The 15,648-nt window shown below is 29.3% G+C and overlaps 1 protein-coding gene across 1 annotated transcript; it reads right to left on the bottom strand.

Annotated features, from left to right (window-relative positions):
• Positions 1–8,468: 8,468 nt before the first annotated feature.
• On the bottom strand, positions 8,469–14,812 carry LOC124835122 (ATPase 11, plasma membrane-type). The gene is made up of 21 exons (XM_088105021.1): positions 14,358–14,812; positions 14,120–14,239; positions 13,902–14,000; positions 13,670–13,807; positions 13,385–13,519; positions 13,093–13,272; positions 12,778–12,984; positions 12,578–12,697; positions 12,368–12,487; positions 12,099–12,221; positions 11,906–12,010; positions 11,671–11,815; positions 11,002–11,166; positions 10,604–10,842; positions 10,372–10,404; positions 10,173–10,254; positions 9,900–10,060; positions 9,497–9,682; positions 9,234–9,416; positions 8,980–9,155; positions 8,469–8,869 (listed from the first exon to the last, which is right to left on the bottom strand). The coding sequence occupies exons 1-21, from the start codon at positions 14,409–14,411 to the stop codon at positions 8,773–8,775; spliced, it is 2,868 nt and encodes a 955-aa protein (XP_087961147.1). The 5' UTR covers positions 14,412–14,812; the 3' UTR covers positions 8,469–8,772.
• Positions 14,813–15,648: the final 836 nt, after the last annotated feature.

The following is a 15,648-nucleotide window of genomic DNA, read 5'->3' as shown; positions in this document are numbered from 1 at the left end:
CGATTGACATAAAAGTCTAAAATAATTATCATAAAAAATATTATCTACGTCAATTACATAAACAGGTATCTCAACTGGGAGAACAACTTTTTTAAAGAATAAGAGATTTTAAATAATTTTTTTTATTTCACTTGTTTTAAAATTATATTAAATTAATGCTATAAATACACAATGATGAGAGTATTATTTTATTTAGGATGAAGTTATGTTTATCACAACACTTTTGTGCTTCTTAATTTACACTAAAATGGTAATTACGGATATATTTAATTTTTCTTTTACCTAATTTTAAAATTATTTTTTATCAATTTATTTAACTGTAATTTAACATTTTTATATAAATTATAGTGTAAAAACAATTAATTGCTGATAAAAAATAAATGAAATATTATCAATCTTAACAGAACTTATTTTTAATAATAAAAAAACACGTTTTCCTTATTTGTTTTCAACTAATTTATTCATTTTATTATAATAGTTGAAATCTTACTTTTAAGCATAACTAGTTTAAACTAAAGTACTCTAAAAATTAACTTTGCTAAGAAAAGAAAACTAAAATACTGTTTCTAATAGTAAATATTTTTTTAAAAAACATATAAAACTCATGTTATAAAGACGACTTGAACATTAAAAAAAAAAAAAACTTAAAAGAAAGTACTGTTTTGTTTTTTTATGAAGTTATCTTTTGAAATACAACTTACTAACTTAATTTTGAAATAAAAATAGTGGTTTGAACATAGATGAAGAAGGCAGGTCCCCTAGTTCATAGCTTTAAAGAGTAAAGTAGGAATGCTTCAACCTCATAATAATTCACATAAAGTAGATCCTTCATGGTAGCTTCAAAAAGCAGAAAAGTAGGTATGTCTCTATACCAACCGTTTGAATTATTTTTGTACTACCCCACGATACAATTCTACTATTTTTTAAAAAAATATATATGAAATATAATGATACAAAGATGGAAAATAATGACAAAATGTATTATAGTAATATCCTTAAATATGTTTATAATTTCTTAAATTTTAGATAAATTAATTTTTTATTATAAATTTAAAATATTTTTTATAATTTAAAAATATGTCTCGGTTTATATTCTAAATATTTGTTAAAGGTTTTACTTGAGTAATTGATGAATTATTATTTTTTTTAGGCTTTGTTCACATGGGTAGATTTGTGGGAGATGATTTGCGAGAGTGATTGAGTGAATTTGAAAGGATTTGAGGGTAAAGTTTTTGTTGTTTGTTTGAGTGGATTCAGAAGCAACTGAGAATGAATTTCAAAGTAAAGTTTCTCAAAATTAGTGTAGGATTTGATTGATACGATAATTGATAGAAATTAAAAATTACCAAAATATCTCTAGTTATTAAAGTAATATAAAATGATAATTGTTAATATTATATTTAATTGTAAAAATATTTATAAAGAGTAAAAAATTAAAGTTAATAATAATAATAATATATTATTATTATTATTATTTATTATTATTATTATTTATTATTATTATTATATTATTATTATTATTATTAATCATGCTGATGTGAGAATCCATTTCAATCAAATACATTACATAAAGGGTAAAATTGAAATTTATGACAATTCCTTGCAAATCTGTGCTGGGCATGAAAGATTGAGAATTTCGTTCATTCCGCAAATCCCCTCTTTTCATCGCCCGCAAATTTATAAAAACCAACATAAAATTCATTTGCAATCCATAGTTGCATATCATCAACAACTGTAAATATTTAAAGTGAACACGACATTAATGTTTTTGTAAATTGAGTTGAAGAATTTAATATACCCTAAAATCATTTCTTTTTTTCTTTTTCATGTATGTAAGTTAAAACATCTATCTAAGTTTTTCTCATTTTCTATTTTCTAAGATTTTAACTTTAATTTTAATATATATTTAAAAAAATTCATATTATACCTTGTCATAATTAGTAAATTAACGATATTTTTTAATAAATAAAATTCAAATCATATGTCTTTATTTTGAAAATTATTACCTTCATTTTGAAAATTCTTTTATTATTCTTTCTATTTAGTTTTGAAATCAGTTTTGTTTTGAATAGTTGGAAAAAGTGATTCTCAACTAGCTTCATCGTTGATTCAAATGTTTTTGGTTTTATATTTTAGATCTTTAGAATATTGATGGTTCTCCTCCTCTGAGTGATTTCTTGAACTCAAATATTTTAAAGGCAAGACAAATTATCTTTGATAAAATAATCATATTTTAGTTGACTATTAGAGTTAGAGAAAAAATTGAAAATCTAAACTTTTAAGTTTGTAGTTATGAAAGTTTAGAATATTGTTGGTATTTTGCTTATGAAATTGAGTACGGAACAATTAATTATTTCTAAAGGAGAAACTTTGGCATATTGGATTTGAGATCAACTTTCTAAAGGAAAACCACATTGCCAGCACATGAACATGGGATAAAATGACATGGAAAGTCCACACAGATAGTATTACCTTAAGAAATATGACTTATGACAAATTATATATATGGGATTAAGTTAATCAATAAAATGAGATATGTATATGAATCCTAAGTTCATAAAGGACAATATCTATAATATGACCTTTTTAATATCAGTATATTATGGAGCCTACTATAAAGATAGTATGCTTTTATTAAGTATTATAATATGATGATATTAAGTAACTATATTATAATGTATGGTAGGTTCAAAAGTTGGATTTCTTTTTACAGGTTATAAAATATTATAAAGATATTTTCATTGAAGAGAAACAAATGTATTTCAGTTTTGATTTAAGCCAATGAAAAAATATAAGTTTTAAAATAACCTATAAAAGAATAGAAAAATTAGTATATATAATTAAGTAGTTTTAAAAATATATATAGTTATATTATTTCTTAAAAGTTTTAAATGTAAAATAATTTTCCAAGTTAATCTATTTATCATTGCATTAATAGTTAAATATAAACAAAAACATTATTATGGTATAATTTTTTTAAAAATTATTAAAATAAATATTTAGAAAAAATTACGAATGAATAAGTTGTTTTATCTTAACATGATGAAGAAGTTAATGCACAATAACATGATTTTAGTAAAGAACACTTTTAAATTAAAGTTATCTCAATATGATATTATTTTAGTTCACTACGTCTTAAATTATTTAGTTTTGATAAATATCGTATCAAAATAATATGATTTTAGTTTGAAATACTCTCGACTAAAGTCGTATCACTTTAATACGATTTCAAACTTTAAAATTATTTTAAACGTATTACTTTGACACTATGTTTTTCAAATAAAATCATATAACCTTACCACAACTTATCTACTTTCAAAATATTTTTAAATTTGACCATTTTAACAACCTTTTTAAAAAAGTAAGCAGAAGCTTGTGTTTTCCTCAAATATATGTATTTACCAGCAGTCTTTTAAAATTTAAATTAAACTAATAAATAATTACACTTTCAAAAGCTTTTATTTTAATTTCTTTTTTCTCTGTGCAACTGTTTTACATGAACTCCACTATGACACTCCATCTGCTTGTATGAAAACTCTTCCATTAGTGAAGAAAAAAACCATAGAAATAGTGAAATTATACAAATTTGGTTAACTCAAAAGACAGAAAGAAAGTTTTACAGGAAGATGTGGGAAATATTTTAAACAAAATGGAAGAGAAAAAAATATCAATTATGTTTTAATAATATCACAAATATTTTAAAATAACTTGTTTGGAAATGAAGAACATATTTAGGCATAAATGGCTGACATAATAAAAGGTCCTCTACCATTAATTATAAATATTTTTTTAATTTTTATAATAAATAAAATTGTTAATGACAATGAAAATTATTTTTCATTTTTTCTAATAAAATAATCTGTATTGTCATTATAGTTTTTCCTCTACTTTTATGATTGTCCTGTTTGTATATCTCTACGAGGTGGGACCCTAAGCATTTTGGTTGTACCCACTACCAGAAAATTTGAATAAACAGAGGATGCACTAAATTCCGCTTTTAGTTGAAAAAGGGAATCCAATTTCTAAATGTCTTCAATGATGAAAGATGAAACAGTCAAAAGATTTCTAGAAGAAACAGCAACATAAATTGACTTGTTGACTTGTCTGAATCATCTTATCACCATCGTATCCAACCACATTTCCTCAACATTGTTATAATAAGATGCATGTTTATCATCATTTACAAAAGTTATCAAACAAGTTTTAGATTTGTTACATTTAAGAGAATTATTTACATAATATTAAGATAATTACATTAAATCTGTTTTTTCCTTTGATATAAAAATTAAAATTCATTAAATATGTTTTTAATTGCTAAATTTTAACATAAAAATTAAATAATTTTGATAAATTTAATTTTTAAATTTAAAAATAAATAAACATAATACTTCTGATCCAATTGATTAAATTATTTTTATGTGATAAATCTATCTTTTATAATCGTGTTTGAATTATTTATATTGTTTTAACATGATTTAAATATTAATTAAAAATATTATTTAAAAGATAAATTAAGATAGTATTGTTAGGTTTGGTTAAGAGATTATATTTATTTTCTTTTAAATTTTATGAATCGAAGTATATTAAAATTTAAAATAAAAATTAAATTTCAGTTTCACATTACTAAAAACATATTAAAAAAATCAAAACAATATAATTTTAACTGATAAAGTTGATATGTTAATGGAGTTGAATGGTCCATGACGACAAACACGTTGTGTTTGTGTTCAGACTCATTTATTGCTAACCGAGTGCCCTTCTCTTACAAACATTATCTTCTGCTCTTCTCGTTGGTTTTTATTGTTTCTCATAATGCAAGGATGGTGACACCCCACTGCATTCACACTTTCATTTTCTGACAAAAATGGTGTAAACAAAGTCAACTGTTAAGTCTTATCATACATATTGTCATCTCTCAGAAATATACTAAAAACTATTTTTACTGTTCATTTATCTGCTTACCTAATATTTTTTTTACAACATTTTAACATCATTTACGTGTTATTATGTTATTGATTTTTATAATTTTTATTATTGATTGTGAAACAATTTTAGATTAATCACGTAATGATATATAAATGATGTTAAAATATTATCAAAAAAATATTCTCAAAGTATCATTATCATTATCATGAAACTATTTCTCCACCAAATTTAACCAATTATTCCAAACACAAATAAAAGGGAAAACTAAGTATTCGTTGAAGAATATTCCTGCAACGTTTGAAGGAAGGCTTTGATCAAATGAAAATTTATACGCATAATCTATGATGTTGTCGATTGGATTAAATTTATTGTTTACGTCAATTTGTGCATATGGATTGTGGGATGAATTCATGTTCAGTCCCATAGATTTGCAAGCGATGTAAAACGAGTAATTACACGATAGTTGGGTTTTTTAATCTTATGTAATGTGCCGCAGTTTGAAGGGATAGAAGGAAAATTTTCTTTTTTGTTCTGATAAATTTTCATTTGCTATGCATATTTTGTCTGCACATTTATCATGAAATTCTATTTCGTTTTAAATTAATTATTTCTGATTCTAGCAATATATCTGATCTCATGACATGAGTTCGTAAAAGATAATTGATTTCAGTCATGGTAATCGATTTCAACTTTCTTTATAATCAATTCCATGACTGCAAGTGGACCTCATAAACGAAACTTGTAATAGATTCTCATTGTAACTTATATTTTTTTAAATGTAATATTTAAACAAAAATTAGATTTTCTTAAAAAAATATTATTTTAATTATGTTATTTTACTATTTAAAATAATTTTTACTAAAAACATTATTCATAAATATCATTTTATATTACTATTATAACTAAAAATAATTTAATAATATTTATTTTTTATCCAAAATAATTTTTTATTTATTATATTAGTTAAATTCTACACAATTTTACTCATAAATTCATTTTCAATAATCTTTAAATTTTTTTGAGAAAAACAATACACAATTTATTTTCAAATACCTCGTATTTATCAACTTTTCATCCCTCAAATAAACACCTAACCTAAACACGTTATTCATACAATTTTTTCCATGATTTAATTTTATTACCAAGAAATGACCACTCTTAATTTTTTCAATTTGATATAAAATTTAATTATTAATATACTAATAACATTTATTTAAGTTAATTTGCAGTACACTATTTAAAAAGCAATATTTCACTGTTCTTTGATATCTTATTTTACTAATAAGAGGATGTAATTTATGTCATATCAAAATTTGTTAAACACCTTGGGAATGGTCTCCTTATAGTGTAAATTAGTTAAAAGTGAAAAGCTTAAAATTTGTTGTTTGAAAAATTATTATTATTATTATTAGAGGAAGTTGTTGGCTTATAATATGTTAGATACTATTTCTCTAGCGTTTTTAAGGAATCACATTCACTTTTATTATATTTTTAATAAGGTTAATACTCACTTCTCTAATTGATTTTAAAACATCATAATGATTAAAACATAAATAAAAAGTATATTAAGAATTGAAGTTTTAAAATATAAATATTTAAAAATATATATAGAAAGGAACGAACGGAGACGAATGTGGCTATGTTAAAATTACAAGAAATGTGAGTATCTTTCATTCTAAAACTAGAAAATATGATGTCATTTGGTATCTATACACAGGAGTTATTTTTCACTTTTATTTTTCAATTTTTTTCTTTTAAATAAAAAAATTATAAAATAATTTTATTTTATTTTTATAATTATAATAATAATAATAATAATTTATTATTTTTTATTATCATAAAAAAAATGAACACGTGTATTTTCATTAATAATATTAAATTAAGTAAGGCCAATTTCTTTTTTAGTAATAGTAAAGCAAGTAAACGCAATTTCTTTTGTTAATAATAGGCTAATTATAATTTTATTCTATTATTAATTTATTTGAAATTTGGAGTCATTAATAAAATGTTCATTAAAGTCCCTCAAGTTATAATATATATATATATATATATATATATATATGGGTTTGCTAACGTGCAGTTGGTACATTTTAGCAATGTGTACCGGGTTTTATATAATAGATTCTAAGTTTTAAGGTTAAGGGTATTTTAATAATTTTCATTCTCAAAACAAAAAAAACTCAAACCCTTACTCACATTTTTCATTCCTCTCAATCCTTTCTCTTTCATCTCTCTCACTCCAACTTTTTCTCTGCCCTACTGTAACTCCAATTGGAAAAATCAGAAACACTTGTTATTAAACAATCTTACAAAAAATGAATTTATAATAAGTTTTCATTTTATAATTTTTTTCTTATCTAATTTTCACAAGGAATTGGTAATTGATCTGGAAAAAAATCATAAATACTCGATGTTAAACAATTTCTTACAAAAAATGATTTTATAATGAGTTTTCATTGTATAATTTTTGTCTTATCTAATTTTCACAAGCATAATAACATCAAAGGAATTTGTAATTGGTCTGGAAAAAATCAGAAACACTCGTTGTTAAACAATTTCTTGCAAAAAATGATTTTATAATGAGTTTTCATTTTATAATTTTTATCGTATATAATTTTATCTAATTTTCACAAGCATAATGACATCTGAAGGAATTGGTAATTGGCCTGCAAGGTTTTTTTAGAGATGATGATTCAACATATCATGAAATTAGAGAGGTTAATGAAGATGTTGAAATTGAAGAGATCGAACCTTTGCCTGAAGGTGAATATGTCAATGACTCAACTCTTTACAAAGGCAAATTGTTTAAGTGTTTCTGATTTTTTTCAATTGGGGCTACAGTAGGGATGATAGAGAAAAGGTTGGAGTGAGAGAGATGAAAGACAAAGGGTTGAAAGGAATGAGAGAGGTGAGTAAGGATTTGGGGAGTTTTTTTTTTTTTTTTAGTTTTGAGAATGAAAATTATTAAAATACCCTTAACCTTAAAACTTAGAATTCATGATATATAAAGGTATTTTTGCCTTCTAAAACCCGATACACATTGCTAAAATGTACCAACTGAAAAACAGACGTACACGCGTTAACAAACCAAACGAATTATAAAATCATTTTTTGTAAGAAATTGTTTATCAATTTCTTATTTTTTCCAAACGGATTATGCATAATTATTATTTTTATTATATCCTTTATAATATATTTATTTATTAATTTTTCAAAGACTATATATAAAGATGATATCTCTTTTTTGTCAACAACTATTACTATTTTTTATAATATATGTTAAAGACTATATAAATAGGATCCCAAAGTTAGTAAACCAATTCGTTTGAACAGAGAAAAAGGTGAACCTTCTTTTACCAACCCAAGAAATTAGTGACCGAATTAACTCAACTCATATGACATGACACCTCTATCTTCATTAAAAGTTACAATAATGCACTTTATTGTTAAAATACTCTCCTCACCTAAAAATATCAAAGTGAACAAGGTGTTTATCTCCTTCACATTTTTGCTTATAAATAAACCAAACTATAGTCCAAAAATGAAAGAAACCGAGGAGTTATATTGATAGAAAATGAGTTCAGAAGCATAGAATACAATGGTGAATCTCACCGTTCCTGCCATCATGAAATTGGGGAGAAAACCTGAGAGTTGGAGTGATAACTAAAAAGAAACAAGATCTCATAAATTAACCTCACAAAAGCACTCATTTAAGTGCTCAAAACAAACTGCAGAGTAAAAAGGACTTTAAAGTTGAACATGTGTAATCATTACATTATATTCTTCTCAGCAACATTAGAATGTAAATCTTTACAGTATAACTATGCAAATATATAATAAGCATATTCAAACTGTGTATGCTTGCTGAATTGTGTCTATGTCAAGTCCCTTCAATCTCACAACTGATTCTACATGACCTTTTAGTGTATGAAGTTCTCTCAACCTGCATACAATTATTCAAAATAAATAACCAAGACTCAAAACATATGAAATTCTTATATATATTTTGATGTTTATCCCCACTTGAATTTCTTACCAAATAAAAACAATTACCTGGCAATTTCAGCTCTCCTTTTAGCTTCTTCGGCCATTTGATTGAGTTCACTGACGTGTGTGCGCTCAGTGAACTTGCTGTCAGGTGGTTGTAGACCATGCAATGTTCTTTGAGCATGTGCCCATTGAAGTTCACGCTGTTCCTTTCCAAAGTCCTTTTGCCTTGTGAATGCAATCTACAATACAATGAAATCCATGAGCATACACCCTTTGCTCAATGATTAATCAAACACAGCAAAACAAGCTCTGCTCACCCTTTGCTCAATGACAAGATCCCATGCCCTACCGCTTAGAGCATAGCGAATTAAAAATTTAATGATATCAAGTGGGAAGTAGAATATTATGTTATATAACCATATAACACCAGCCCATCCCCAACCTATTCCTTCAATTGCAGCAAAGCTCCAGCTGGCATATACTGCAATCAAAGTGGCAATCTGCACAACACAGCAAATCCATCACCAAAATTGTTGCAGTTAAACAAAGTACAGCACAATAAAATGGTTTTGTTGCTTACCAGCTGAGCAATTATAAAAGCAACCACCAGCAATAAACCAGGACGCTCAACATATGACCAACCTCGTGATCGAGTTACAAATATAAGAGCCTGACTAATAGTGCTCACTTGAAGATAGATTGCAGACGCAAGTTTTCTAAAATCATCATGAGCAGTTTTTTCAAGAGTTGCGACTCCAAAAACTCGCTGAAAATATAGCAGCCAAGATAAATAAATCAACGAGGCATCCAAAACAGCCAAAAGAAGAATCTATGCAGGTAATGAGTGAACATTGATTCAAATAAATAGGAAACATTGGATCATAGCAGTAATGAGTCCTAGCTTTGCTTCCATAAAGGGTGAAGCAACGTGCACAGATGTCATGATAAATTCAGATATGAAATTAAAGTCATAAAACACATACTGGGAAAAAATCTGTTTTGTATGCTGCCCAAAAGAATATGACTGTCATCATCGCCAAGTAACTTCCAAGCACAACACCAGTAGTAAATATCTCAGCTAGCTTCCAGCTATCTGGCAGAGGAGATGGTTTTACACGATCTTTTGAAATTGTCATAATAGTTCCTGAAATGTTAAATAACTATTAGCCACCAATAAAACTCAAGGTCACATATAGAGAAGCATGCCGCACGGGACAGTCAACAGGAAACAATGACAAAGAAAAGAAACAACGAACCATCGTTCAGGATGGCAATAATAAGCACCATAAAGGGTGGAAAGTCAAACTTCCATATAAGAGCCAGCAACATGAAACCAAGCTGTAAGCATGTCAAACATGTAGACATTAGCAAAAAAATTAGACCCGTCTGATAGTTACATCATCCAAAATGACATGCCGGGTAGAAAATAAACCCTGGAGTTGCAAAATCACTCACCACAATACGAATTGTAATTGAGACGGCATAAATCTGCATGATAGAAGAAACATATTGGTCACATGTAAGTAAAGTAAACACTCATTATCACAACGAGAGATGACCAGGACAAAAATATTTCCCTAACACTAATGAACGATATAGAGGATCATAACAGTAGAAGTAACAATGATATAGACGATTTAACAGGGGGGAGTTGTCGAGAAGATATTAACAGTAATAAATAGCTCACTGTATAATTTTTCATTCTCTGAAAGATAGCTCGGCTGGTCAAAACAGCACTAATAATAACACTAAGGCCCGGTTCTGTTAGAACTATATCAGATGCACTGCGAGCTGCATCAGTAGCATCAGCAACAGCTATACCAATGTCTGCCTTCTTGAGAGCAGGTGCATCATTCACTCCATCACCAGTCATTCCACAAATGTGTTTCCTAGCTTGCAAGCGTTTCACAATCTCATACTTGTGCTCTGACCAAATATACAAACCCACTAATATGAGCAAAGAATCATATAATAATAAACTACTACTACTACCAATTAACCTTCCATCCACCACATGTCAATAATAAGCACCACATGTCAATAATAAGCAAACCGATAAATTGCAATGACAACACAAAAGCCTACCAGGAAATACACCAGCAAATCCATCAGCCTTTTCTATTAGTTCATCAATTGGTAAGGCAGCAATGGATTCATCCTTGTCCTGCCCAAGCAAAGCTGATGAAGGATACATATTGGTACCCATTCCCAAGCGACGACCTGTTTCCTTTCCTATAGCTAGCTGATCCCCTGATAGAAAAAGGAAGATACATAATTGAATATTGGGAGGAGAATATAAAGGGTTCATAATTTTGTACAATCATTATATTGTTGGCCATTTTCAAAAACAAAAAACTTTACTTTAAATGTACAAGTTAATTTCCAAAGGTACCACAGCATGGATCACAAATTCTTTCGGTACATAAAAATGATAATCAGATTGCGGATTTGTCAACCCATCTAAAGCAAAATCCTTCATCTACTGGTACGAATATGTAAATTTATGTCCCATAATAAATCAGACCAATAACGTCCACAAAAAGAAAAACAAAAATTAATTCTGATCAATAAGTAACAAGTTTGATGAATAGCATGCAACAAGAATCAGATGTCATAGGACTAAGATCACATCAGTTGCTTATATAATACAACACTTATTTCCAATCCTTATTAACCTCATAAGCTATAAAGAATTATAATTTCATTATCATAACACAAGCAAAGCAAAGGTGTGCACTATCTTATGTTACAGACCTGTAATCATTTTGACATTTACTCCAAGGTTTAGTGCTCTACGTATGGTTTCCGCACTATCGTGCCTTGGTGGGTCAAAGAGAGACAAAAGGCCAACAAATTGCCATGGACCTCCAGCACTCTCTTTCCTTCCATCTGGAACTTCCTGTATGAAAAAAAGAAGACTAAATTAACGTTTCCAACTTAAAATGTAAGTATAAAGAGGCACCGATTGATTAAGCAATAAATTAATTACTTGGTATGCTACAGCAAGAGATCGTAAACCACGCTCTGCAAACTTGTCAATCACTGAATGAACTCTACGTTCAATCTCTGCCTTATTGTGTGCAAGATTCAGGATCTAAATATCATGTACAGATCACATCACAATGAGAATACACAAGACCAACTGTTAATATAAAACTACGCAAGAAATGTTGCCAAATTACCTGTTCTGGTGCACCTTTGCTTACTCTATGCATTTTACCATCTTGATCAAGATAGGTCAATGCCGTCCGCTTGTCAGTAGGATTGAAAGGAAGAAAGTGTATTTCTTGTATACCAGCGCGTGCCTTCAGTGGCCATAAGTTAAAAAAGAAAAAGCTAGATCAACTTGAATTTAGAAAGATGTGTGTGAATGTGCACATTATAGCTGCAGGCTTGAGCTAAAAAGTGACTCTAGAAGAATGCAAGGGAATAATAAATGTATATGACTAACCTCCTTTGGATCAGCTAACATCCCAACTATGGCTGTATCAATTGCATCTTGATTCTCAAGCCTCGAAGCTCGAGCAGCCATCAAAATAACAGTATCTGGATCCACTCCTTTTGCAAAAACCTTGATTAAAATTAAAAATTATTAGAAGAAATGGATATCAAACACAAAAATAACCAGCAAATAACAGCATTCGGCCATTAATCATCCAACCTCAACTAGATTTTTGTCAACAGTAAGCTTATTCAATGTCAGAGTCCCAGTCTTATCACTGCAAAGCACATCCATGCCTGCCATTTCTTCAATGGCTGTCATCCTCTTTGTGATAGCCCCCTACAGACATTATCTCCATTAGTTCTTCCCTGCATATATCCACCCAAATCCAAGGTGCTCAACCAAAAGACCTGACTGACCTGCTGAGATAGCCTGTGAGAACCAATGGCCATGGTCACAGACAAAACCGTGGGCATGGCAATTGGAATTCCTCCGATCAGAAGTACAAGGAGGTTATCGATTCCAGGACGATAGGGTCTATCTTGGATGGGATACATAACAACGATCTCAATAACCATCCCCACAGCAATTGAACATATGCAGAAGTTCCCAATTGCAGTTAAGACCTGACAAAAGCAGCACAAGACAATAACAATGAAATCTGAAATTCTGAACAATGAATATCAGTGAGACTGCGAGGGAGGAGTGAAAAGTTACATTCTCTCATAAGTTACCTTTTGAAAGTGACCCACTTGATTTGTGGTATCAACAAGATGAGCAGCTTTCCCAAAGAATGTATGAACACCAGTAGCAATGACCACAGCTTCAATCTCTCCCTGTTTGCAGGTTGAACCAGAGTATACTCCATCACCAGGACCCTTTGTCACTGGAAGTGATTCACCTGTAAGTGCGGACTGAAAAGCACAAAGGAAAAAGAGGATAATTGACCAATTACGCATGTGGAGAATTCAAAGAACAAATACTATAACATAGATATATAAAAATAATATTAAAAAAACAACCCACTTGATCAATTTTCAAAGGATCCCCTTCAAGAAGCCGAGCATCTGCTGGAATAATATCTCCAAGCTTGATGCTGATTATGTCACCAGGAACTAGGACCGCAGCATCTTGCTCATTCCACCTACCATCTCTAAGAACCTTTACAAACAAACTCATGAGAAATGAAACTACAAAGGGGAAAATAAAGAATATATTCCTTTCGGTTGCTAACTGCACCAATAAGAATATAGAATTCACACACCCGGGCAGTATTGAGATAAAACAAAAAAAAAAGAGAGAGTTTGATACCTTTGCTTTTGGAGCTAGCCGAGCCATGAGAGCTGCTGCAGCATTACCAGCATTGTTCTCCTCGATGAAACTGATGGTTGAATTAATGAGAAGCAAGGTAATAATACCCACAAAGTCTTGCCAATCAGGAGCTTTCCCCTGCACAAGTTTTCAAGGAACAAGTCCGAAGAATCAACCTACAAACACACACCTTCATTACCAATACAAAGTCCCAAAAGCCAAGTCCACTCACCCCTCCATTTGCAAGCGCAATTGCCATTATAGCAGCAGCCTCCATAACCCATGATAGAGGATTCCACATAAATCCCAAAAACTTCAAAAATTTGCTCTCCTGAAAAGTACCCCAGAAGACAAATCACCATAAAAATTCAATTTTTTTAAATGGGATTTCATGAATGAGAGGAGAGAGAGAGAGAGAGAGAGAGAGAGAGAGAGAGAGAGAGAGAGTACTTTCTTCTCTTCAAGCTTGTTGTGACCAAAAATGGTAAGCCTCTCCTCAGCAGCTTCACTGCTGAGACCTTCCCTGCCACATCTCAGATTCTCCAAAACCTCCTCAATGGGTATGTTTTCCTGCATTCACAGAGTTAATAAAAAGAAAGCCCCATCAATGCAAAAAAAAGGAAGACCAAGAAAGACACAACAACCAACAACAAAGGGATAGAGTGATTCAGATCTATGTTAATGTTACCAAATCCACAGTCTCCTTCAACACAGCCTCCAGCACTTGGGACTTGTCCCCCATCCTGTGCTTCTTCTTGTTCTTCTCCTTCTTCTCTGTGTATCTCTAGAACTACCAACTTTGCTCTCACTACCAAAACCGTTCAGAAATCAAGAGTTAGCGTGCGTGCCTGAAGAAATGCACCAACCGAAAGAGTTGGCACAAAGTACAAGTAAATAAGAAAAGTGTGCAAACTGCAAAGGACGTATGGTATGGTATGGTATGGTATGGTTATGGGTAGGAGTAGACAACCTAACTGTGACCCCGAAGTTTGGGATTGAAGATTGAAACGATGTACAACAACAACTACTCTTCACGGCACAGAAAAAGCACAAACACAAACTCTTATGGATTGCATATGCAAGTGAAAGAAACCATGTTAGAGTTACAGTAGCAGTAGGAGTATAGACATATATGACACACTTAGGGCCACTTGCTCAGTAACATACTAACAGTCACATATTTATTTATCTATGCTTATCCTACTACCCTTTACATTTTTTTCTTTAAATTTTGTTTTTTTAGACGTGATAATGTTTTAAGAAAATATAAACATTCTCATAATGTGACGTTTTATTGTGGACATATAAAAGGTATTTCTAAGCTACATGAATAATTAAGATAAAATCTAAAATAAAATGAAAAATCTTAGATCAAGAATTTTTTATAATAAAAATCCAGCAGAAGAGATAGTGTATCAGTCTGAAAGTCCAACATGTGACTTAATAAATGCAAATTTTTGTCTTGCTTCACATTATTTCACATTGTATTTTTATATTTGTGCTGTAAGCTATTTGTTTAAACTGTGATATGTAGGTTGTTCTCTAAATATAAATAGGTTTCATTAAATATGTGTGGTGAAAGTGTTTATTTAAACATATGGGCTCTACAGTTTTATAATTTGCATACCGTTTTATTGATAAGGAATAAGATATTATTATTTTCTCATTTACAAAATTTTATACAAACTTTATATTTATTTTGCTTTCAGTCTTTTTTTTTTTTACAAATTCAAAAATTAATTTTTTAATGGCTAAAATACTTTTAAAAATGGGTTGTCAACCATGCAAGTGGTGTCAAAAAAAATATTATAAATTTGGAGTTATCTTTTTGTATTTAGATTATATTCTAAAACATTTTCCATTTCTAAAAGACATAAAAGCGACTAATATTTCTTGTTCCAAAACAATTCCAAACTAGCTTTTCATTATGCTATTATCATGTCTCATTCTCTTCAGAATTTAATCAAATTTAGTAATAT

The sequence above is a fragment of the Vigna umbellata genome, chromosome 1 (assembly GCF_029865625.1).
Source record: "Vigna umbellata cultivar VRB3 chromosome 1, Vumbellata_1.0, whole genome shotgun sequence".
In the NCBI taxonomy this organism is placed as follows: domain Eukaryota; kingdom Viridiplantae; phylum Streptophyta; class Magnoliopsida; order Fabales; family Fabaceae; genus Vigna; species Vigna umbellata.
This window is presented reverse-complemented; position numbering and strand designations above follow the sequence as displayed.